We start from the raw sequence: 24720 nt of genomic DNA on the forward strand, positions 1-24720 counted from the left end.
TGTATGTTAGCTTTGAATCAACTGTGTGTGTACTCCTAAAACTGAAAATAGTAATAATAATAATAATAATAATAATAATTATTATTATTATTATTATTATTATTATTATTATTATTATTATTATTATTATTATTATGTAATCATTTCATTTCCAACAACAATTGTAATAATAATAATTATTATTATTATTATTATTATTTACTATTTTATATATATATATTATTTATTCACTATAGTGTTTATTTACTAAGTAAATATTATTATTATTGTTGTTGTTGTTGTTGTTGTTATTATTGGAAATATATTATGATAAAAATAACTACATAATCAGTATTTGTTTATTTATTTATTTAGCTTTTTTGTTGTAAATATTGTTTTTTAGTTCATGTATGTATGGTTACTTATTATTTATGTATTTATTTATTGGTAAACTACCTAGATTTGTAAGTATTAAAAGTAATGTTATTATTATTATTATTATTATTATTATTATTATTATTATTATTATTATTATTCATTTTATAATATTTTATTTATGTTTTTATTTTAGAGCTAGAGTGTTGTGTGTAGTTAACAGCGCATTGATATTCTGTTTGCCAAGGGCTTACAAGTGTTTTTAGTGCATTTCTTGATGGTTGCTAGTGAACTAGAGCGCTTCTTGTCATAGCCTCTATAATATTCTCATCTCTAGATGGCTCATATCTCTATTGCAAAATAGCTTTGATGTGTTGTTTTCTGTTTTACTCTCTGCCAGGTGAAAATCTGAAGTCTGGTAATACCTTTCTCAACAAGCTGTGTGATTTGAGTTGTCATTCATGTCCACAGCACAAGCTACATGTTTAGTACTTAAACCTGGAAGTTTGTTAAAATCCCTATGCACACGTATGGGCAATAGCAACAATGATTTAATTACTTGCAAGCACAAGAAATAAATAAACTTATGTAAAAATAATTAAAATGAATTAAAAATGCGTAATGAACGAATACAGAAACAAACCACACATTTGGAGCCTTACTTCTAAATCAAATTTATGCTAATTAGATCACATTTTCAATGAAAGTTTCCTGTCGCCGTGGTTTGAAAAGTGCTTGAATGTTGTAAAATGAAGTTTGCGTGCCATTATTGTAATTGTTCTGTAAAGGCGTAGGTTCTAATTAGGATATGCAAATCGTCCTCTCACGCTGTTAAATTATGATGGATGGTTTATCAGAGTTCAAAGGATTAAGCTGTCACTCCCTTTTGTTTGTTCTGTTGAGTTTATCGGTTCAATTTTCACAGCAAGAGAAGAAGACTGAAACACCAAATGTAATTTCTTAACCCTTTAGCCTCTTAGCACCGCGGCCTTAGACGCATTGGATTAAAACCAGTCCCTCTTTGTCTTTAATTAATGATGCTTGCTAAGGATTAGAACAAACCCCTAACCTTCAGTTTTAAACGTCAGCACACATCTGGTCCCACACCGTTTGTTCTACAGACATGAATGATACCTCAAATCATGTGGGTTGTGGAGAAGGTGTGCTATTACCTTTCTACATTAAGGATCCTGAGACGTATAGGTATAGTTCATCGTATATCGTTCCAAACCCCTAAGACCTTTGTTCATCTTCTGAACACAAATTAAGATATTTTCCAAGGAACCCTGCATAGACAGCAATGCAACTGACATGTTCAAGACCCAAAAAGGTACAGTAGTAAGGACAAAATAGGATAGTCCCTCTTTATTCATCCTCTGTATATTCTACAGAACAGCAACAATGTCTGTACTACCCAGTGTTGCCAAGTCCGTGGAATTGGGCGACTTTAACACTCTTGCCACAGGTTTTTGTTCATATCTGCAGGTTGAATCAGCCCCAATAACGTGATATTTAGCCCCTGGAATGCAAATTTTACCTAGGGAACCCCACCAAAAAAATAAATAAATTACCCCCAGAGCGCAATGTTTAACAGGGGACCCCCCTCAAAACACAATTGGGCTAGATTTGAGTAGCAGTTGGGCAGGTTGTATTGTAAAAACCTGGCAACCTTGATTTTACTGTACCTTTCTGGGCCTTGAACATGGTTTTTGCGCTGCTGTCTATGGAGGGTCAGAAAACTCTCGGATTTCATCAAAAATATCTTAAAGGGTTAGTTCACCCAAAAATGAAAATTTGCCCATTAATTACTCATCCTCACAGCATCCTTTCAGACAAATCCAATCAGAGTTATATTAGAAAATTTAAAAAAAAGCTCTTTCAAGCTTTATCATTGCAATAGGCGGGTGTTTCTCTTCAACAGGTCAAAATAAGTCCAATAAAGTGCATCCATCCATAATAAAAAAGTGCCTCACACGTATCCGGGGTGTGAATAAAGGCCTCCTGTAGCGAATCAATGTGTTTTTGCATGAAAAATATCCATATTCAAAACGTAATAATCACTTTAATCTAGCTTGCACTCACTGTTGTACATGGAGGCAGCTATACTGCCCTCCAAAGGCAAAGTGTAGTAACTACGCCAACACTGAAACTGAGAAAAATGCCTTTAAAGTTTTTATGCCAGCTAGTCAAACATGCTGACACTCTCGTTTCTCGGAAACGGGACAAAATCAAACCAGGAGACTTTGCCACAAGACAAAACATTTGTCACAAAGTCCATTTTAAGCCTTAACTCAATTTTTACCAAATGTGTAGTTACTGCGCTTTGCCTTTGGAGGGCAGTGTGGGCGGATGACGCCTGGGAGTCTCTTGAAAACCAACAAAAGAAGCAAAAGAAGGCAGCGTTTTCTTACTTTAGGAAAGGAAAACCAGTCTCCTCTTTCCTTATATTGAAATCCTGAGTCAAGAGGATTTTAATATAAAATCCTCATTTTGCACTTCTAATTTGTGACCATTGTTTTGTTTTAATCTGTCCCCTGCGTGGCTGCATTTATCACTTCATGGTTTTTTTTTTACAAAAACGCATTGATTCGCTACAGGAGGCCTTTATTCACCCTTCAGAGCCATGTGAGGCATTTTTTATTATGGATGGATGCACTTTATTGGACTTGTTTTGGACTGATAAAGAGAAACACCCACCTATTGGCATGATAAAGCTTGAAAGAGCCAGGACATTTTTTAATATACCTCCAATTGGATTCGTCTGAAAGAAGTAAGTCATATACACCTAGGACTCCTGGAGGGTGAGTAAATAATGGGCTAAGGTCTTACGAGCTTGGAACGACATAAGGGTGAGTAATTAACGACAGAATTTTCATTTTTGGGTAAACTATCCCTTTAAGAACTACTCACCAAAAATGGTTCTTCCTCAGCATTGCTGCAAAAACCTGTAAATATAATCTCAGTTTGTCATTTACACATAGGGTTTAAAATATGACAATAGATTTCTTGGCTCAAACCACAGAAGATTCTACATCTACATTGAGAGCATCAATTCATTGGCTTGGTTGAACCTCATATTGAGGGCCAAAGCCATTACCCAATAGAGGCTCACCGGATGCCACAATCCTCGCGACTCTGCTAGCTTCATTAGCTTGGCTTCTAATTTACCGCATGGACTCATTCAAGACCCAAATAGGTAATAAGGACATTGTTAAAATAGTCTATGGTCCATCTTAATTCATCTTCTGTATATTCTACGAAACAGCACCACACGCATATCATCATCGAAGACTAACACGGAAGAGAAGAATTTGTTAAAGTTGTTATTTTGGTTTTCTTTGTGTACAAAAAAGTATCGTAGCTTCATAACATTTAGTTTAAACCACTGATGTCACATGGACTATTTAACAATGTCTATGCTACCTAGTGTTGCCAAGTCTGTGGTTTTCATGTGGAATTGGGATACTTTAACACTGTTGCCACTGGGTTTTTTTAATCCGTGGGTTGAAGCGACACCATTAACATGAAATTTAGCCCCTGCAAAAAACATGTATATTACCCATCAAAACCCAAGTTTTAACAGGGCACAGCTGGGCTGTTTTTGGGCTAGTTTTAAGTAGCAGTCGGCCAGGTTTTGTTGTGAAAACCTGGCAACCCTGATTCTATCTTTCTGGGCCTTGAATGTGATAGTTGTGTTGCTGTCATTGCAGTGCCAGAAAGCTCTCAGGTTTTATTAAAAAATGTCTTAATTTGTGTTCCGAAGACTTACAGGTTTGGAGCGACATGAGGGTGAGTGATTAATGACAGAATTTTAATTTTTGGGTAACTTTCCCTTTAAGATCAGCTCAGTAAACGGTTCTTTAGGGAACCACAAATGTTTCCTCTTCAGTATCGCTGCAAAAACCTGTAAATATAATCTCAGTTTGTCATTTACACATTTGAAATATGACAACAGATTTCTTGGCTCAAGCCCCAGAAGATGCATCTACATCGGTGAGAGCATCAATTCATTGGCTTGGTTGAACCTCATATCGAGGGCCAAAGCCATTACCCAATAGCGGCTCACCGGATGCCACGATCCTCATGACTCTGCCAGCTTCATTAGCTTGGCTTCTAATTTACCGCGTGGACTGATTACTGTCCGGCCAGGATGACCTGTACTCCATACATCCAATCAGTGATGAATATTATAGCAGTTTGGCAGGGAATCCTTAGGGACTCTAATGCCAAGAGATGAATTTTCAACTACAGCGTAATGTAGTACAGTGAACATCTATCAAGGCTCGTGGGCATGCTGGCACTTTTGAGAAAAGACAAGCCTCTGCTGTATAAAATGTAGTCTGGGAAAGTGTGAGAATGGAAAGATATTAGTGCGAACTGATGGATGAATGACTTTATTTTGTAATGTAAAAACCTTTTTTTTGTGGTTCAAGTAGACTTCATTTTCCCTACTGCACGGCACAATTTCAAACGTGTGTGATTAAATATGAATTTAGCTGCACTTCAAAGCCCCCTGGGAGAGGGAAGGAGAAATAACGCTATTGAATTTGTGTCATGAGTTTCTGTAGAATATAGTCGTAATTGTCTTCTTTATGTTGTTCTACACAGAAATTATAGCCGCGGAGCATATTTTATAGCAGGGGAGTCTGTTGGGATAGTCGTAGCGAAGCGAAATTGTAGATATAGGCCTTTTCCCCTAGTACGCTAATTATTGGTCGCTAATGGAGGTGGCGCGAGGTCACATACCTCTAAAGGAGTCTTTGATCTTGAATGGTAACTGAAATGGTAAACACTTTCTCTTTGTTTTTTCTTTTTCAGGATTTGGTCACCAATGTGTCTCCACGGATTGTGCGTGGAACCACCTCCGGACCGTTGTTTGGTCCCGGGCAGGGCTCCTTCCTGAACATCGAGCTGATCAGTGAGAAGACAGCTGCCTACTGGTGCCAAAGTGTGACGGAGCTCAAAGCCGACTTCCCTGACAATGTAAGCATTTGAACAGAAACCTGAAGTAACGCTGAGAAAATGGACCAGTGAGATTCACTAGCGTGACACATCAAAAATAGAAAGCACGAGTCCGTCAAAATGTCATGATGTGTCATCGTGTTGACAGTCCCTGCTAGTTAGTGATGTGATTTTTATGGATCCGTTGCTAGTTGGACAAGGTGTGAGAATATAAGAACATTCAGCTCGAATTAGAGTCTTTAACCAGAGCAGCTGCTGTTTTATTTCTGCATTAATGAACATGGATATGACATGAACATGTTGAGAAGAGAAAATTGTTATTTTTAATCTAATGTATGGGAGGAGGTTTGTGGTAAAATCCGCATGGGACTCTGTGGTAGCTAGTTATTTTCAATTTTTCCTCAGTGGTTTGGCTCTGAAGTCATAAAATTTGAATATGATTTCAATATTCATTTCTCATTGTTCCATTTATTATTCATAGTAATGTGATCCTCATGTTTGTTAATGAAATCCAAATATTTATGATGTGAGCTAGCTCCATCCATAAGTACTTTTTTTTTTTTTTTAATTCAGCCGTCGTGTCGGTACAGCAGGAGCGGCATATGCTTGCTGAAATTACAAAATGACAACTCATTTGTTCACTTCTGAGATTCTTGTATCTGGGTTTCTTTTTGTGCTCAAGAAATATCAAAGGATTAATTGATTTCTGCAGGACATTCTGACGGCAATCACGGGCAGCACTAATGGAAGTGATGCCCAGCATTCACTGGGGCGGCTTTTGTACTGAGGATGAAAGCGGCAGAGATGTATCGCTTCTTTCTGAAACAAGGTGAAGAGAGAGTAGAGAGAGAGAAAGAGAAGCTCCTTTTAAGGGCCCCGGCTGAGCTGAGACACGCTTTGCTGCCGTAGACACTCCGAGAAATTGCTTGACGAGCGTATTTCCTGTTAAAACAGAAAGATACTCAGTCATTATCCTCTGGAAAAAGGAATATATATATATATATATATATATATATATATATATAGTTAAAGTGGGAATCCGCGTTTCTCTCGCCTCCCTTGAGCCCATTGAGTGTTAGTTTAGTGGGGGGTAATTGAGAATGAATGAAGAAAAGTCACATGAGGCAATGCCTCCATCGCAATATGATTGGATATGACTGGTTATGTTTGGCTGGGATTCCTTATTGCAATAATTGTGTTTGTGTGTTTGTTCATCGTAATGAACAATATAATGCCGTTAATGAGACTAAAACGTTTTCAAAGTTAGTAATTAACTTGGATATAACCACTTTGTTACTTCAAAGTAAGACTTAGGGTGTGTTCACACTTGTAATTCGGTTTATTTGGTTTATTTGGACCTGGTCCGCTTAACATTCACACTGGCATTTTTGACAGCAAACCTAAAGATACAGAACCTAAAGGCGTTCACATACGTTCACAACTTGATCAGTCAGGTGCATCACATATATTTTGTGACAGAACTCACCAAACACTCCAAACTAAACCAAACTAAAGGAAAAGGTGTGTTTGACATAAATACGACCTAATGCCGTCTGCTGGACTAAGCATTGTTTTGTGTATATGATTTTATTTTCAGCACCTGCGAACTTGCAAAGAGCTCATAAAAGGCACTTTACCTCCTTGTTACTCCATGTTTGCCCTCTGCTCATTTTGTTTTGGATACACCGCTTGTTGCGTGAAATCATGTCACATAGCATCACATTTTGTCAGTACTTCCTGTTTTTGGATTGTTTAGAAGTATTTGGTCCATGTTGCGTTCAAATTTCATTCCGACCGCACCAGAGTTTGTTAGGAAGCAGACCAAGACCCATGTTTTTAGTGGATATTTTATGTTTTGCTATTAACTACTTTTAATTCATGAGTGCAGTATCCAAATATAAATGTAATATCAGCATAAAAAAGAAGAAAAAAATGGCATATTGGGTGTTTTAATGAAGTCTTCCTGTCACAACACAACTAACGTAAAAAATTTATTTCATAAAAAAAGAGTTTTGGATCAGGCTGGTTTTCATGATTTTTTCATGGTTTTCATGGTTTTCGAATTTCATGCATTTGTTTTCATGTTCAGATTACAAAAAATGGGTCAAATTGACAAAAAGTGACACGAGAATTTTCTGAGCAAAGCCAAAAATCAAAAAACTAAATTTTAATTTCAAATTTTGTCTTTAAAGCTTCCATCAAGCAAAAGATTAAATTGCAGCTATCGTCACATCAATAAATGCTTTAGAAGACTTTGAACATGTTTTAGCGCAATTACAGTTTCACTTATTAAATTTGTCAGTGTGAGAGGGAGAGGTCAGGCTGGAGAACTTTCAGGTTCCTTTGGTTCCCATGTGATTCATAGCTAACAATCCCTCACATGTACACCCGCTGTGCTAAATGCTCTCTTTACTGTTCCTGAAAAAGAAACCTCATCAGGATGCTGCTCTGGCTGCTGTGGCTCCAAACCGGACAAATTGTGGTTTGCTGTTATCAGCGCTTCCATTTTTTCCCATTATTAGGAAATGGTCACAGCACTGCGTTAGAGAATCGGCGGGAATCATCGCTCCACATGTTCTCTTATGGCCTCCAGGTAACTCATCTCCATGGAGACACATTGTTATAGTGTAAGGTGGGTTCGGAGGCGCTCGCCCAGAGGGAGGTTATTGAGCTTATAACCAGGTAATCCCTGATCTTCCTCGAACCCCGCAGCCTCGGCACCAGCTAATGTGACGCTCCGGCAGGGGGGCTCAGGCTGGATTGGTGTTAATAAACTTAAAACTAGATCCCTCTGCAGCTTCTCAAGGGCCGTTCTGCAATAACGTGACGGTAAAGCGAGCAAAGGTCAACCCCAAATCAAAACAGAATACTCGCGTTGCGTATAATACCCGAAATGAAGCCTGCGGCGTTGATCTCTTCGTCTTCTTTAGGAACCCTGCCGTTGCTTGCCGATGGCCTGGGGTTTATGGTAATATTACCAAACACTATTTCAGGGTGTATCAAATATCACTTATATGTCAGTGTTGTACTGTAAATCTCAGCGGTAAATGTCAGAGTGCTTAACTTTATTTGCCCCCTAAAACTTGGCAATATTTTCTGCTCTCGTGTAGGTGGGCTAAGCTTAGCGCCTAACTGCCTGCTGCTTTTGGGAAAGCGTAATGCCCGAGAGATTTATATCTAGCGGAAATTTGTCCCGGGGGGACAACACAGCCTCCAAGTTTAATATCCTCCCATGAAATCAGTTTTCTCCGAGTCTCTCCGGACTCCTGTTCTCCTGTTGTTAGCACCAATCTTCACCATCCCCCGTGCCGCCCACCTCCACCTCATCAGCAGCGAGTGTAAGTCATGGACATCTGATGAGACAAGAGTTTAGATGTAATCGCATTGTTGGACCAAGTCACACAAGATAGGCTGGCCTTCGTTGCAGGGTTTTTCTCCACATCTCTGCAGCCATTAGGCACTTAATGGAGTGCGGCCACATACGCGGTTAACACGGTTAGATTTTTCCTGGAGAAAAATCAAGACGAGGGACACAGCATGCTGAAATGTTGACCTGGTAGCTACTCTTTCCACTAGCGAGTGTGGGCAGAAAGTCCATCTCTGGAGAATTGGTGCTATGGTACGCTCGGTGCGGTTTCAAAAGCTTTTTATGTCCGTGATTACTGAAAACCAGGAGTTGTTTTTGAGAAGCAGACCTTCCGTAACCTGTTTTATGACTGGCTTATTGTGTGTCCGGAAAAAAAAAGAAACAACAAACGGCGCAGGCTAATCCAGCAAATGCTCTTATCTAACACCCTGCTCTGGGGCTTGATACTGTTTTAATAAAGGCGGCGCAACAGTGGATTTGTCCTGGTCTTGTGAATTATAAATATTGATTTTGTGACTTTGAGGGTTGAGGAGAAGGCGGCAGCTGCTTTTTAAAGACAAGATAATGGCCTTCAGATCCATTTTATAATGTGCTGAAATGGGACCTTGATGGGGAAACCTTTTGTACACAATGAAACGGGGCTCTGTTAAAGGCCACAAGGTGAGACAAAGAAAACCTGTTCTTGAATTCTGTCCATGCTGAAATCTCTCTCTCTCATTCTTCTCTCCCCCATAGATTGTCATATCCAGCATAATGTGCAGCTACAACAAAGCTGATTGGGCCGAGCTTGCCAAAATGGCAGAGGTGAGTCTTTGTTATGCTAATTTGTGAACACACACAGTTGTGAAATAATAACCTCTTCCCTTAGGGATAATTTGGCTCTTTTGATAACACTGCATGTGTACCCACGCCATCACATACTGTCCTGTACCAAACTGCAAAACCAACATTTACTGTTATCCAAAAAAAAAAGCTCTTTATTGAATCACTGGCAGCTAATCCTGGATCTAAAGTAGGCTACATTTACGGGAAATGCTCTTCGGAAGCAACTAATCTGATGTTGCCAAGAAGCTGAGAGGGATGAGACAGAGGATGCCAAGGAGTGAGCCGCTGATGGTTGGATGAGATGGGAGGAGAGATGGAGAGGGGGAAGGAGGGATGGAAGAGAGAAAATGAGAGGACTTCCCAGACCGGACATCATCAGGCCGGTCCATCTGTGAGAATGGAGTTGTCCAGATCCCGGGATGTTGCACTGAAACTAAGCAGCATCAACCCCAAAATGCTTTTAACTGCAGATGGTCTCAACCCCCAAAAAAGACATTGATTGCAATCGCCAACAACCCTGAAACACAATCAACTGCTTCAACTTCAAAAAGGAGTCCATTTTAGTTGGCATCAACTGTAAGCAGCCTCAAAGGCCTCAACCCCAAAAAGACATCAGCTTAAACTGGCTTCAACCCCAAAACAGCATCGACTGCAAAAGGCCTCACCTACAAAAAGACATCAACCACAAAATGTTATCAGCTACAGATGGCCGCAACCCCACAAGGCATAAACTTGAATTGGCATCTGCCGTGAACAGCATCAAAGTACTGATGGCATCAATTCCAAAAAGACATCAACCCCAAAATGTTTTCAGCTTCGAATGGCATCAACCCCAAACAGCCTCAACTCCAAGAAGGCATCAATCGCAATTGGCATAAACTCCAAAACAGCATCAAGCCCAAGCACCATAAAACCCAAAATGCTATCAGACAGTTTCAACTCCAAAAAGACATCAACCAAAATGGTATCAACCCCAAGTTCCATCAACTGCAAACAGCCTCAGCTCCAAGACGCCATTAACCCCGAAATGCTATCTATGCATTATATATGGTGAATGCCCTCAACCCCAAAGAGGCATGATCCTCAAAAATATCAACAGGATCAAGCCCAAAATGTTTATAACAGCAGAGGCATCAACGTCAAAACGTCATCAATTCCAAAATGCTATCAACTGTAGAAGGCCTTAACCCCAAAAAGGCATCAACTTAGACTGGCTTCAACACCAAAACACCATAGACTGCAAAAGGCCTCACCTCTAAAAAGACATCCACCACAAAATGTTATCAGCTACAGATAGCCGCAACCCACAAGGCATAAACTTGAAATGGCATCTGCCCCAAACAGCATTAACTTACTGACGGCATCAATTCCAAAAAGACATCCACCCCAAATGTTCTCAGATTCAAAAGAACAGCCATTAACCTCAGTTGACATAAACTCCAAAACAACATCAAGCCCAAACACCATAAACCCTAAAAATGCTATCAGACAGTTTCAACTTGAAAAAAAACATCAACCAAAATGGCATCAACCCCAAGCTCCATCAGCTGCAAACAGCCTCAGCTCCAAGAAGGCATTGAGCTCAATTGGCATTAACCTGAACATGCTATCAATGGCGAATGCACTCAACCCTAAAGAGGCATAATCCTCCTAAGTTTTGGACAGGATGAACTCCGAAATGCTTTTAACTGCAGATGGCCTCAACCCCCCCAAAAAGGCAGCAATTGCAATCACCAACAACCTTGAAACATCATCAACTCTAAAACACAATCAACAGCTTCAACTCCAAAAAAAGAGTCCATCTCAGTTGGCATCAATGGTAAAACAACCTCAAATGGCATCATCCTCAACCAATATCAACCTCAATATGTCATCAATTCCAAAATGCTATCAACTGTAGGCCTCAACCCCAAAAAGGCATCAACTTAGACTGGCTTCAACCCCAAAAAAGAATCAACTGCAAAAGGTCTCACCCCCAAAAAGACATCAACCATAAAATGTTTTCAGCTTCAAACCACATTAACCCCGATATGCAAACAGCCTCAACTACAAGCCCAAAACTCCACCATAAACCCTGAAATGCTCTCAGACAGCTTCACCTCCAAAAAGACATCAACCACAAGCTCCATCAACTGCAAACAGCCTCAGCTCCAAGAAGGCATTGAGCTTAGTTGACATTAACTCTGAAATGCTATGAACGGTGAATGCCCTCAACCCCAAAGAGGCATAATCCTCAGAAGGTATCAATGGGATCAACCCTGAAATGTCACCAACCCTAAAATACTGTCAGCTCCAAACAGCCTCAACCCAAAAACAGAATCACCCTCAAACAGCATCAACTCCAAAATGGTATCAGCCTCAAAATGGCTTCATCTTCAAATGGCATCTACCCCGAAAACTGCATCAACGGCAACTAGCCCCAACAGCTTGAAGTATCAAGATTATTATACAATACAAAGGATTGTGTACCATTCAGAATTAAATTGAAAATGCCTTTTTGGAAAATTGGAACTCTAGAACTTTTAATAGTGGTAGCACAATTTGAATTCAAATTTACACTTATAAATTAAAGTAGAGCCAGTTCTTTTATTCTGAATTCTGCAGAACCTTGACTATACATGCAGACACAATTTCTGCAGAAGTGAAGTGCTCAGATATGTCTACACACCACTTACACACACGCATTTAGAGTTATAAACACAGGCCTTGATACTTTAAGTGGAAATAGAGGGAGACAGTGGAGTGACCCCGGGATTAATCATAGTTGACTTGCAGATCTCAGGCGCTTAATTGTGCAGAGAAAATGGCTGAAAGTAAACAGTCCGCATGTCAATGTGTTAATTCTGCTATCGATTACATCGACGCGTCGCCCTATCCTCTCTCTCACCTCATTAAACCGGCCTGTCAAACCCACCCAAAACCCTCTTTTACTAACGGCAAAGATGGACATCTGGTATTTCCTGCCTCCCCACCCCCCTCCGTATTACTGTCATTATGTATTCGCCTGACATCCCCCGTCACTGGAGCCCAGGTACATTTTGCATATTGTGTATTCATAAGGCAAGCCGATGATGTAAAGTACGGTGATAACATCGCTTCAGGGTACGGCTGCCGTGTCACAGCACACTTCACTTCGTGCTTTAAGCTTGAAAAAAATCCCCAACAAAACGAGCACAGGACTGATTTGAAGGTCTTGCTCTTTTACCTATACTGGATGAAAGTGAAAGCATTGATCTGTTGTCAGAGATGAAACGAGTAAAGGATGAGCGGGAGATATGGACGATCGGGGTGAAGCGGTGAAAGACCGTTTGTCTTTGGACTTCGTCTGGCGCCGTGGGTTTTAGTGGTCTGCGAACTCCTCTGTGGTCTGAATGCCTCGTCTTCCTTTCGTCTGCTGTTTAGCTACCTGTGCCAGCAAATATGAAATAAAGGCTCAGTTGCCATGGCAACTCCGTTTTCAAAGAGAATCAACCATTCATTCCCACTTTGAAATCTAAGGGAACACTTAACACTGTTCCTCGCCTAAGGATACTACTTAAAAGTTTTTTTTTCATGCTTTCTTTCCCTCCCTTGCACGCCCATCTCTCTGTCTCTCTGTCTCTCTGTATCATCCAGACTCTCTCTCTCTTTTCCCCTCACAGAAGTGTCAGTCTGAAGTAAACCATTCTACTTGCAGCCGCCACCTCTCCTCAGCTACTTTCCCCTCCATAAAATCGCTGCCTTTGAGAGAAATATTACATCATAACGATGTGCCTGAGGCTATAATTCATAAATGTCAAAGTCTCTCCGTGAGCTGTTCCTATTTTATCCAATTGAAAGTTGGCAGAAGAAAAAGGAACAGTGGATTGCAGATAAATGGCTAAAAGCAGGCCCAATAATAAGTGTGCGATGTGCGGTTGTTCGTGAGTGGCATAGCTACAGAATCTGTGAATACGTGAATTTAAACTAATAAAAGCCTCATTGCTGTCACTCAAATACCAGTTTCCCCAGGCTGCACCACTGCGTGTGTCTCTTGCTCAAAATTTAAGGATGGTATAAACTAATCCAGGTAAAAAGAGCAGTATCTCTATCTATCTATCTATCTATCTATCTACAGAAACATCTGTCCATGTATCTTTCTATCCGTCCGTCTGTCTGTCCATCCGTCTCTCTGTCCATCTACAGTATGTATATTTCTATCTAGGGCTGTCCCCGAATAGTCGAAGATTCGATGCATCGATATGCGGAGCCTGATTCGACCACCGATCTCACAGTCGAATCTTCGCGGGTGAAACGAGCATCATACCATTTTGCCAATATGGGGGTGCTCAATGTCTAATTGCACACAGAACTACTGGTTTTGTACGGTTATATTAAGTTATATACAGCCTTTGATTATGATAATCCAGTAAAAACAAAAGTGAAAAATAAGAAGCGTTCAATAAATATTTTTAACGTGTTTGTAAATAAATCCAACCACCCCTGTGACTAATTTAATTTTCACTTTCCCTGATGCATGACGAGATGAGGACCATCTTGACGGCAGGGATGGCGGCGATCACACCGAACGCGTTTTTGCAGTTGGAGGCGCCTCTTTTGAATGGTTTTCTGTTGGCAGTGAGAGTTCTGCACGCTGTTTATGCGCCCAGGGCACCTCGCGTTTTCGCCGCCTGCTGCGCCTCGCGTTTTATGCAGGAGCGCTCTGAGCGCCTGAAGTTGAAAAAAAAAATCAACTCTGAGCGGAAAAACGCCCAACGTCATTCGCGTTCTTTTCCATTGTCCAATCGAATGAATGGAGAGGCGGGCCTTCTGTTGTGATGGCGAAAGTTTACCGTTGCTTAAAAAGTCCGGAGACTGCAAGAAATGGAGGAGAAACCTTTGGTGTCTATCGTGGGTAACCCGGAGCTGTATTATTTAGGGTTTCTGCTAATATGACAGTTTACTTAACAGCAAAAAAAACTAAGATTTTAGAGCTCTCGCGCTATAATCCTTTGAATTGACTGACAGGACAGCTGTTTTGGTCGTTGCTTAGCAACATAAAAAAACCGCAGCACACTGCTCTTTCATTAAAAGTCACCAAAAAAGGCAGTGCTGTGCGCCTCGCGTTTTTAGAACTAAAAGACGCGTTCTGTGTTTTTATTAAAACCTAAATAAAAGTTTGTCTGTCAGTTGGCAGGCAGTTTTGGTCGCTTATAAAATAAAATAAAAATAGTTTTACCCTCCTGCTGACTATAGTGTCGTGCCCCTCCCAACCCATTCACACACGCACATAAGCCTAGATGATTCGACTATCGGTCGACTATAGAAAGATTCGAAAATTCTGATTCGACTATGAAAATTCATAGTCGGGGACAGCCCTATTTCTATCTATCCATTTGTCTGTCTGTCCATCTGTCTATCTCTCTATCCATCCATCTGTTTATCCGTCCATCTATGTATCTTTCTATCCATCCATCTGTCTGTATGTCCATCCATCTGTCCATGTATCTTTCTATCCATCCATCTGTCCATCTACAGTATGTATCTTTCTATCCATCCATCTGTCTGTATGTCCATCCATCTGTCCATGTATCTTTCTATCCATCCATATGTTCATCTACAGTATGTATCTTTCTATCCATCCATTTGTCTGTCCGTCCATCTGTCCATCTGTCTTTCTATCCATCCATCTGTCCGTCCATCCATCTATCTGTGTATCTTTCTATCCATCTGTCTCTCTGTCTGTCCATCCGTCCATCTACAATATGTATCTTTCTATCCATCCATTTGTCTGTCTGTCCATCTGTCTTTCCACCCATCTGTCCGTCTGTCCATCCAGCCATCTATGTATCTTTCTATCCATCCATCTGTCTGTTCATCTGTTCATCTGTCTATCCATCTGTCCGTCTGTCCGTCTGTCTGTCCATCCATGTATCTTTCTATCTGTCCACCTGTCTGTCTATCCATTTATCTATGTAGAGTTTCTATCTATCTGTCTGTCCATCCGTCTGTCCATCCATGTATCTTTCTATCTGTCTTTTTGTCTGTCTTATCTATCCATTCATCTATCTATCTATATATCTGTCTATCATCTTGTTCTTATTGTAAGGTCTATAAAGCTTCAAATTTAAAGTAGTTTTTTTTTTTTTTTTTTTTTTTAGAAAGTTTTCAAATTAGGCTTTTTCATGCCAAAATTCAAAGTTTGTCAGGACAATTTCCAAGTTGCAGGTACAATATATGTCTTTTTTTTTCATTTTAATTGAAACTTATTTTTGTACCAAAAACACATTACCAATTTAGTTCTAAATGGTGCACAACTCTGCTTCTAGGAGACTGTTTCTGTAATTTCAGCTAGCTAGCTTTCTCCACAGCATCGCTAAGTTTTTTTTTTTTACAGTGCCTAGGGGTGTTCACAGAGAGATATTTGATTTCTCAGGACACCTATTTCAGTGATATCTGTCAGATAGTTGGGACATTTTATGCGTGGTATCCCCAAAAAGTTGCTTATAGTGCTTTTAGCTGGGTATTATTCTATGACGACATCCTGTGAAAGACCAGCAAAATCAACCCATCCTGTCGTGTGGCTATAAAAAATGTTCTATGCTAGTGAATTTGTTTAGATTGGTAGTGAGTGAGTTTAGTAAGACTAAATTGGATGTTTATAATGTCTGTGCCATTTGTTGCCATTCTCTCACCTTTTAAGTGCATATTTTTTCACCAGACACTTTTCTCCTCTTCCACTTCTCTTTCTCTCTAATGCCCCTGAGATCAAACTAGCTGTACTGATCCAGGGAGTATGACAGCGATGGGTAATGTTGTCCTTATCAGATTTAGAGTTGATAATCCTTGTCAAAGACAGTGTCAGGTTTGATCCAGATCTTCTTTTTTTGTGGAGCATGCCCTTAAAATTTTTACAAAAAAAGTACTGTGGCTGGTGATATCAATTGATAAGACGGTTTTTGGATATATAACATTGCTTTATGATCCTAAACAGAGATTACATTCTTATAATGTTGCATTTTCTCCTTAGTTTGAAATTTTCCCAGGTAACATACAGGGAAAAGAGCAAACTAAATGTTAGAATCTTCAAAATACATCTAAATGTTTCACTAAAAGATTTTTTTTTTTCACTTAAAGAGTTGGTATAGTATGGTTTTCTGAGACTTAAATGGATAGTTCACCCAAAAAAAATGAAATGAAAATTCTGTCATTAATTACCCTCATGTTGTTCCAAACCTGTATGACCTTCGTTCATCGTTGGAACACAAATTAAGATATTTTTGATGAAATCCGAGAGCTTTCTGACCCATACAACTGACACGTTCAAGGCCCAGAAAGGTAGTGAGAACATCGATAAAATGGTCCATGTGACATCAGTGGTCCAGCCGCAGTTTTATTAAGCTATGAGAATACTTTTTGTGCATGAAGAATACAAAAATAATAACTTTATTCAATAATTTATGTCTTTTCTGCCTTGAACGTGTCAGTTGCATTGCGGTCTATGGGTCAGAAAGCTCTCAGATTTCATTAAAAATATCCTAATTTGTGTTTCAAAGATGAACAAAGGTCTTTCATGTATGGAACAACATAGAATAGAATTTTCATTTTTGGATGAACTATCCCTTCAAATGAAGATTTAAGGAAATTGGTTGGTACTTTGACGAGTCCAAAACTCAAACTAACCAGTATAACTGGTCTGAGAGAGAAAATGCAACAGGTTCTGAATGAAAAATTTCAAATGCTCCATCCTTACGTAAATCTGGAGACTAAAATATCATAGAGACTCGGTTGTGGATCACCCTAACAACCGCATAGCAATGCCTTGGCAACCATTCAGACACCTTAGCATTGTGGCTGTGACTTTTCTTCCTAGTTATGAATGCAAAGGCTTTATTTTTCTATAGACAAACACTTGTATTTCACAATTCATACAGCTAGAAAAGAAAGATCTCTGTGTCCCAGCAAAATGCTCTTGACTGTTTTGTTGTTGTTGTTTTTGCTTCCTTTGGCTTACTTTAAATCTATCCCTTCTCTCTCAGTACTAAGCCCGCAATATCAAACAGTCGTCTTGCTGGCCTCTCTCTCTGAAAGCAGCTTACCGTGATGAGAGATGATAGCACTTAATTCACTGTGTGCGTGTCGGCCCTTTTGTTGGACGGGAGGGCGAAGGGGAAAGCCTGCCCCCTCCTCCGCCTCCTCCTCCTCTCATTCCTCTTTCTATAAAGGGCTTAAAAGAAACTGGGTGAAATTAAACATTATTGATAATTGGCTTTGGGATCACGGCACATTGTATCCATTTTGTACCTGTATTTGGTCCTAATTGACCATGAAATCTGGGGCCTAATCCTGTAAGAGCGGCAGGTTTGTCCCGTTCCCCCGGCTGACAGTGATAAATAGCATCAGCCCACCTCATGGTCCTCTGCACTTTGTAAGGCTAAAATGCTTATTATTCTTTTCCCCCTTTAATGGCTGTCAGTCTGTGGAAAATCATAAATCTACAGATGGAGTCACTGTGGCAGGTTTGTAGAGCTTTTTGTAATTGTTTAAATCCCCCATGTGATGTGGTTTAAAGCCCCCGTGGATCTGTAATTGCCTGTCAAACTCGGCTCGGCTACGCACCCCACCCCGGTCTGCGTGCCGCCCGCCCGCTCGCTCGCTCGCTCGTCTCTCGTGCATCCGTGTGGAACACTTATCACCGCTCTCATCTATTTTAGAGACGATGTCTCAGTCAGCGTTGATTTGCTTCGCTCATTGTTTGCATCTGCTTGAGTCTGATAAACAATAAAATTGTTTGTTTTTTAGTTATATTCTTTATTAGCTTGTGCGCGTGTGTCTTTTGTGTTTCGTTTCGCCGTTGCGTGGTGAATAGACTTCGATTGCATGGAAAGATTATTTGAAAGTACAATGCGGAAAGACTGCATATGTGATTAGTTATGCTTTGTACATATACAAATAAAAGAAAAGTTATTTAAAAGAAAAGCATTCTTTGCTGAAACTGAAGTACATTGAAGAAATTGTTTGTTTTGTTTTTTTGATTTGTTAGTTTGTACAAACCTACCTACAGTAGATACTTTAGGGTCAGTAGATCATTTTCCAAAGAACAACTTACAAAAGCTGTGAAAATGACAATTCCATCATAATTTACTCACTTTCATGTCATTATTTAACCTGCATGACTTTTTTTTTCTGTGGAACACCCAAGTCAATATTTTGAAGCTATTTTTTGCATGCTGTATTTCAGTGCAAAGACCTGCTTCTAATTTACAAAGCATCTGCAACCCAGTTTGCTAATAAAGCACTACATGCACCATATATAATTAAACAAATTTCATTCTTTTTAGTGCAAATATGCTACTTTCTTGTCTGAATATGCCTTATTATAGATGCAGAATAAGAGGGTTCATACAAAACGCATGTTATTGTTTATTTAATACTGACCTGAATAAGATGTTTCAAATACAAGATGTTTACATAAAGTCCACAAGAGAAAATAATTTAGAAAAATCATCCCATTCAAAAGTTTACATCCCCTTCATTCTTAATTCTGTGTTATTACCTAAATTATCCACAGCTGTGTTTTTTGTTTGTTTGTTTAGTGATAGTTGTTCATGAGTCCCTTGTCTGTCCTGAACAGTTAAACTGCCTGCTGTTCTTCAGAGAAATCCTTCAGGTCTCACAAATTCTTTGGTTTTCCAGCATTTTTGTGTAATTGAATCCTTTCCAACAACGACTGTATGATTTTGAGATCTATCTTTTCACACTAAGGACAGCTGAGGGACTCTTATGCAACTATTACAGAAGATTCAAACGCTCACTGATGCTCCAAAAGGAAAAAAAAAAAAACATGCATTAATAGCTGAGGGGTGAAAACTTTTTGAATTTGAAGATCAGGGTAAATTGAACTTATTTTGTCTTCTGGGAAACATGTAAGTATCTTCTGTAGACTCTGAAGGGCAGTAATTAATTAAAAAAAATATATGATTATTTAGGCAAAATAAGAAAAATGTAGACATTTCCATTTGGTTCAAAAGTTTTCACCCCTGACTCTTAATGTATGGTTTTTCCTTCTGGAGCATCAGTGAGCATTTGAACCTTCTGTAATAGTTGCATATGAGTCCCTCTGTTGTCCTCAGTGTGAAAAGATGGATCTCAGAATCATACAGTCATTTTTTAAAAAGGCTTCAAATACACAAAAATGCTGAAACGCCAAAGAATTTGTGGGACCCGAGGATTTTTCAGAAGAACCTCAGGCAGAACAACACAGTGTTAAGAATCAAGAGGATGTAAACTTTTGAAATTCAACTATTATTTTCTGTTGTGGACTAAATGTAAACATCTTTTATCTGAAATATCTTGTTCAGGTCAGTACTAAATGAACAATAACATGTATTTTGTATGATGCCTCTTAAATGCTAAAATATTTAACATTTTGCCGATTCTGAAAGGGGGGTGTAAACTTTTGACCTCAACTGTATCTAATCATATTTATGTCAATCTACAATGCATTTTTATTGCAATTAATTATTTAAAAGACAAGTTTGGGTTCATCTGCTATTGATCACGAGAGTGGTAATTCATCAAATCATCAACATATATTCAATTCATATGCCTGGATCATGATAAAGCAATGCTATACAGTTTCAGTAAAGTACACCAAAACATGCTAGTCTGCATGTATTCTATTTTTGGGGAATACTGTCTAATTTGCATGAATCCATGTGCAAAAAAACAACAACGCAGGCAGTGTATGCAATGCTTAAAGTGGATGCAGTTATTTTCCAGTGAATTTCCTTTTATATATTATATATGTATGTGGCATATGTGAGGGCTGCATATGAACGTCCACAGCTTGATTGTGATTCAAAGCTGAAAAATGCATTGAATTTATTTGTAAATAATCTGAGGCTTCTGCATCCATCTCACAGGAGTCTGGCGCTGATGCCCTGGAGCTGAATCTATCATGTCCTCATGGAATGGGGGAGAGGGGAATGGGGCTCGCCTGTGGGCAGGTAAATCCAACATTCAACGCCTACGGTACACAGTCACCATGCAGAGACACTGTCGGCTGTGAGGTAGAGCAGCCACCACAAATGCTTTTTAGGGTCTTATTTTGTTAAAAAGCTAAAAGTGTATTTGTTTGTCTGAAAATCAGGGAAGGAATTATATTAACTGTGTTGGTACGAAGAGGTACGTAATGTACCATGTCTAAAAATAATGTTATTTTGCATTATCCATGTTCAGCCCAAAAACATGGCAACGCCATTGTACGAATAGTTTGTTTGTGTGGATTGTTTTTTCTGTCTATAATTGTTGATTATTATGCCAGATGATGTTTGGTACCCTGAGGTATTTGTAGTCTGCTGTCACTCAGCAGGGAGAGAAAACGTGTTAGGAGACCATGAGCATGAGGCCTGCTGGGAAAGATGCGGCACTCACAGTTTTGTGCTTTTTGTGTTTTATTTTATGGATCTAGTAGACCCGCACTGTGGATCTGACAGTAAACACATGCTCTGTTCCAAAACCAAGCAAGCATTTTACGGCACTTTTGAAGTCTGTTTTGTCTTCAGTAAAAATATCTAAAAATGAATTTACTTGAGAACACTGCATAAAAGACACTCTTTTTATACATTTTTTTCCCAGTAGTTTTTTAATTTGTTTATTTGTTTATGCAGAGTTGGTTTTTAAGTACATTTATATACATTTTTATAAATTTACTGGAAAACAAAGAATAGAGCTACTTGAAATTGGTGCAAATTAGGCCAAAATCTTGTTATCGATAGTTACATGTAAATTAAAATGAATAATTTAACCTATGTTTGTGTGGCGTTCAAAAGTTTGGGATCCGTAAATTTTTTTTTTAAAGTCATCAAATGCTCATCAAAGTTCCATTTACTTGATCAAAAATACAGGAAAAAAAATTAATATTCTGAAATATTATTGCAATTTAAAGTAACAGTGTTCTATTTTAATATACTTTAAAATATAATTTATTTCTGTGATGCAAAGCTGAATTCTCAGCATCATTACTCCAGTCTTAAGTGTCACATGATCCTTTATAAATCACGCGGATTTATTATCAATGACGGAAAAAGTTGTGCTGTTTAATATTTTTTGGAGCCTGTGATATTTTTTCAGGATTTTTAGTTGAATAAAAAGTTAAAAAGAACAGCATTTATTCAAAATAGAAATCTTTTCTAAAAATATAAGTCTTTAATATCACTTATTATTAATTTAACACATTCTTGCTGAATAAAAGTATTCATTTCTTTCAAACAAAGAAAGAAAGAAAAAATTGACTGACCCCAATCTTTGAACGGTAGTGTATATTGTTACAAAATATTTCTTTTTGAAATAAATGCTGTTCTTTTTAGAGCTTATTTAAAAAAAAAAAAAAAAAGTCTCACAGGTTCCAAAAAAATAAAATAGAAATATTAAGCAGCACAACTGTTTCCAACATTGGAAACAGTCATATTAAAGCATATTAAAATATAGCATTTTAATATAGTTATTAAAATGATTTCTGAAGCATTATGTGACACTAAAGACTGGAGTAATGAAGCTGAAAATTCAGCTTTGCATCACAGGAATAAATTATATTTTAAAGTATATTCAAATAGAAAACAACTACTTCAAACTGTAATAATATTTCACAATATTACAGTTTTTTCTGAATTTTTAATCAAATAAACGCAGTCTTAATAAGCAGAAAAGACATTTAAAAAACATTAAACATATTACTTATCCTTAATGTTTATATAAAACGTAAAGAAATAATTTTTAAAGGTGTAAATAAAAAAAAGATGATTGAAATTTACTTTTACTAAATTTATTTTTTTTAACTCACAAATTTCACAATAGTTCTAGAAATCGTTTCTACACCTTTTTCCCCAGTGTATTTGAATGAATGCCTATGTACACTATGTACACTTAAAAATAAAGGTGCTTCACGATGCCATAGAAAAACCGTTTTTGTCTAAATGGTTCCATAAAGAACCTTTAACATCTGAAGAACCGGTCTGTTTCACAAAAGGTTCTTTGTGGTGAAAGAAGGTTCTTTAGATTATAAAAAGGTAAGAAAGAGATGGTTCTTTAAAGAATCTTTGACTGAATGGTTCTTTGTGGAACCAATAATGGCACTGCTGTGAAGAACCTTTTAAAGAACCTTCATTTTTAAGAGTGTAGAGTAAATTGGTCACTTAAAAGTCACTTTGGTCATGTGATGTTTATAATACTGATTTAGATTTTGGAACAGAACTACTATCTGTGAATGCTGACTTAAAACTCAATTGGGATTTGAATGTGTTTTTGGATTGGAAGCTTGTTTGAGTTTGAGTTCAGCTATTAGACTTAGTCTTAGTCTAGCTTCAGTTTTGGTGTTCAAACACAAAATAAGACCCACACTGGACAATATACAATATTCTGTAAATATCTCATACTACAAGCACATAAAAAGCCTTGTCTTCATAGATTTCACAGTGATGCAGATTTAGATATTGCTTCTTTAATAAGGTATAGATTCATATGCGATCTCATGTGCGTTCCTGTGCGTACCTTTCCGAATCAGAGCGCATTTCAGCACTTATGAATGGCTGATGAGACGCTGTCAAGTTTGCCGAACCTGCATTAGTGCCTCTCCACTTCACCGTAACATTGATTCTGTCAAAGCGTTTTAATAACACTTTTCCATCACATCACAGAATTAGCCGAATTTAATAATCCACGAATAATCCCTTTTGCGGTCCGTAAACAATTTTCATTCAAACGCATAACTCCATTATTCGAATCAAATGCGTTGTTTGTGTTTTTGGCCCGTTGAGATTAAAGTGGGATTTCTTTTTTTGTTGTTGTTGTCATTTTTTTGGGTTTCACACCAGGGCATGCTGCCTATTATAGAGAAAAAACAGCGTCTTTGCTTATGATTACACCCTCAGCAACTGTGAAAAGCAGAATAACATCCTGTCAACTGATGTACAGTACTTGATAGGAAAACATCGCATCTGTGCACCTTAGAGAACTTTTTTCTCTGATATCATAATCTTTGTTCTGATGTGTAGTTGTAAAACGCTGTTAAAAGCTATAAATGAAAACATCTGGTTATTGCTTTGGTTTCTGAGTCTCTAAAGCCTAAAAGCCTGAAAGAGTAGCTGTCATGGTCAAGATTGTGATACGAAAAGCTTTTTCATTTAGATTTTCTGCCATATTTGCTGAAAAATAAACTGCTTAGACAAGTTTAGACCAGTTTAAGTTTAAAAATAGTCTTGTTTTATATGGACATTTTTAGTCTGTTAGTAAAACAAGATGATTAAGCTTGATTAAGCCATTGGTAGTTCCTAGTTAATGACCAGCCAACCCAAAACTAGCATTAAACCTCCCAAAACACTTTATACTGGTTAAATGGTTCTTATAATAATTTTTGACCACCAAGTTTTAAGGAAATGCAAATTCTGCAATCACATTTCCAAATTTTGCTAAATGTTCATGCTGCAATTTTTCATACAGTGAATTTGAAAATGCTGAAAAAACATTGGAGGTATCATAAAAACTGGTTATATTACTTGTGTTTCAGTCTAGACACAAAATGATTCATGTGCGTGAGGAACTGAGCAACATTTGAGCTATTAATCACTAATTATCTTCCCATCCACCATTTATTTGAATTTTAAGTCCTGAAGAAAGAAAAACAAATAGGTTTGGAATGACATGAGGGTGATGGGAAAAAAAATATTTTTGGTTGAACTATTCCTCAAATACACTGCCCTTTAAAAGAAAGATTTTTAATGTTTTTTAAGACATTTCTTATGATCATCAAGGCTTAATTTATTTAAAAAAAAACTGAAATATTATTTCAATGTGAAATAACTGTTTTCTATGTGAATATATTTTAAAAGCTTAATTTATTAAAGCTTAATTCTTGGCACCATTACTAAAGTCTTCAGTGTCACATGATCCTTCAGAAATCATTCTAATATACTGATTTATTATCAATGTTGTAAATAATTGTGCTGCTTAATATTTTGTTGAAATCTCCTTGTAGGATTCTTTTATAAATAAAACATTAAAACAAGAACAGCATTTGTTAAAAATAGAAATCTTTTGTAACAATATAAACTGCATTTAAACATTTGTGGTCAGTAATTTTTTTTTTTTTTTGAAAGAAATTAATACTTTCATTCACCAAGTATTTGTTAAATTGAAAGTCAAAGACTTATATTGTTTGAAAAGATTTCTATTTTGAATAAATTCAATAAAAATTG

At 37.9% G+C, this 24720-nt stretch overlaps 1 protein-coding gene across 1 annotated transcript in view; it reads left to right on the forward strand.

The window, feature by feature from the left end:
* The window catches only part of dpyda (dihydropyrimidine dehydrogenase a), a 277186-nt gene that overhangs the window by 170568 nt on the left and 81898 nt on the right, over positions 1-24720 (forward strand). Inside the window, exons 14-16 of the mRNA XM_073830591.1 lie at positions 5173-5337; positions 9419-9487; positions 20392-20475. Of these exons, the coding sequence (XP_073686692.1) occupies positions 5173-5337; positions 9419-9487; positions 20392-20475 (318 nt within the window). The remainder of the gene's footprint in view (positions 1-5172; positions 5338-9418; positions 9488-20391; positions 20476-24720) is intronic.

Source organism: Garra rufa, chromosome 24 (assembly GCF_049309525.1).
Source record: "Garra rufa chromosome 24, GarRuf1.0, whole genome shotgun sequence".
NCBI classification, from domain to species: domain Eukaryota; kingdom Metazoa; phylum Chordata; class Actinopteri; order Cypriniformes; family Cyprinidae; genus Garra; species Garra rufa.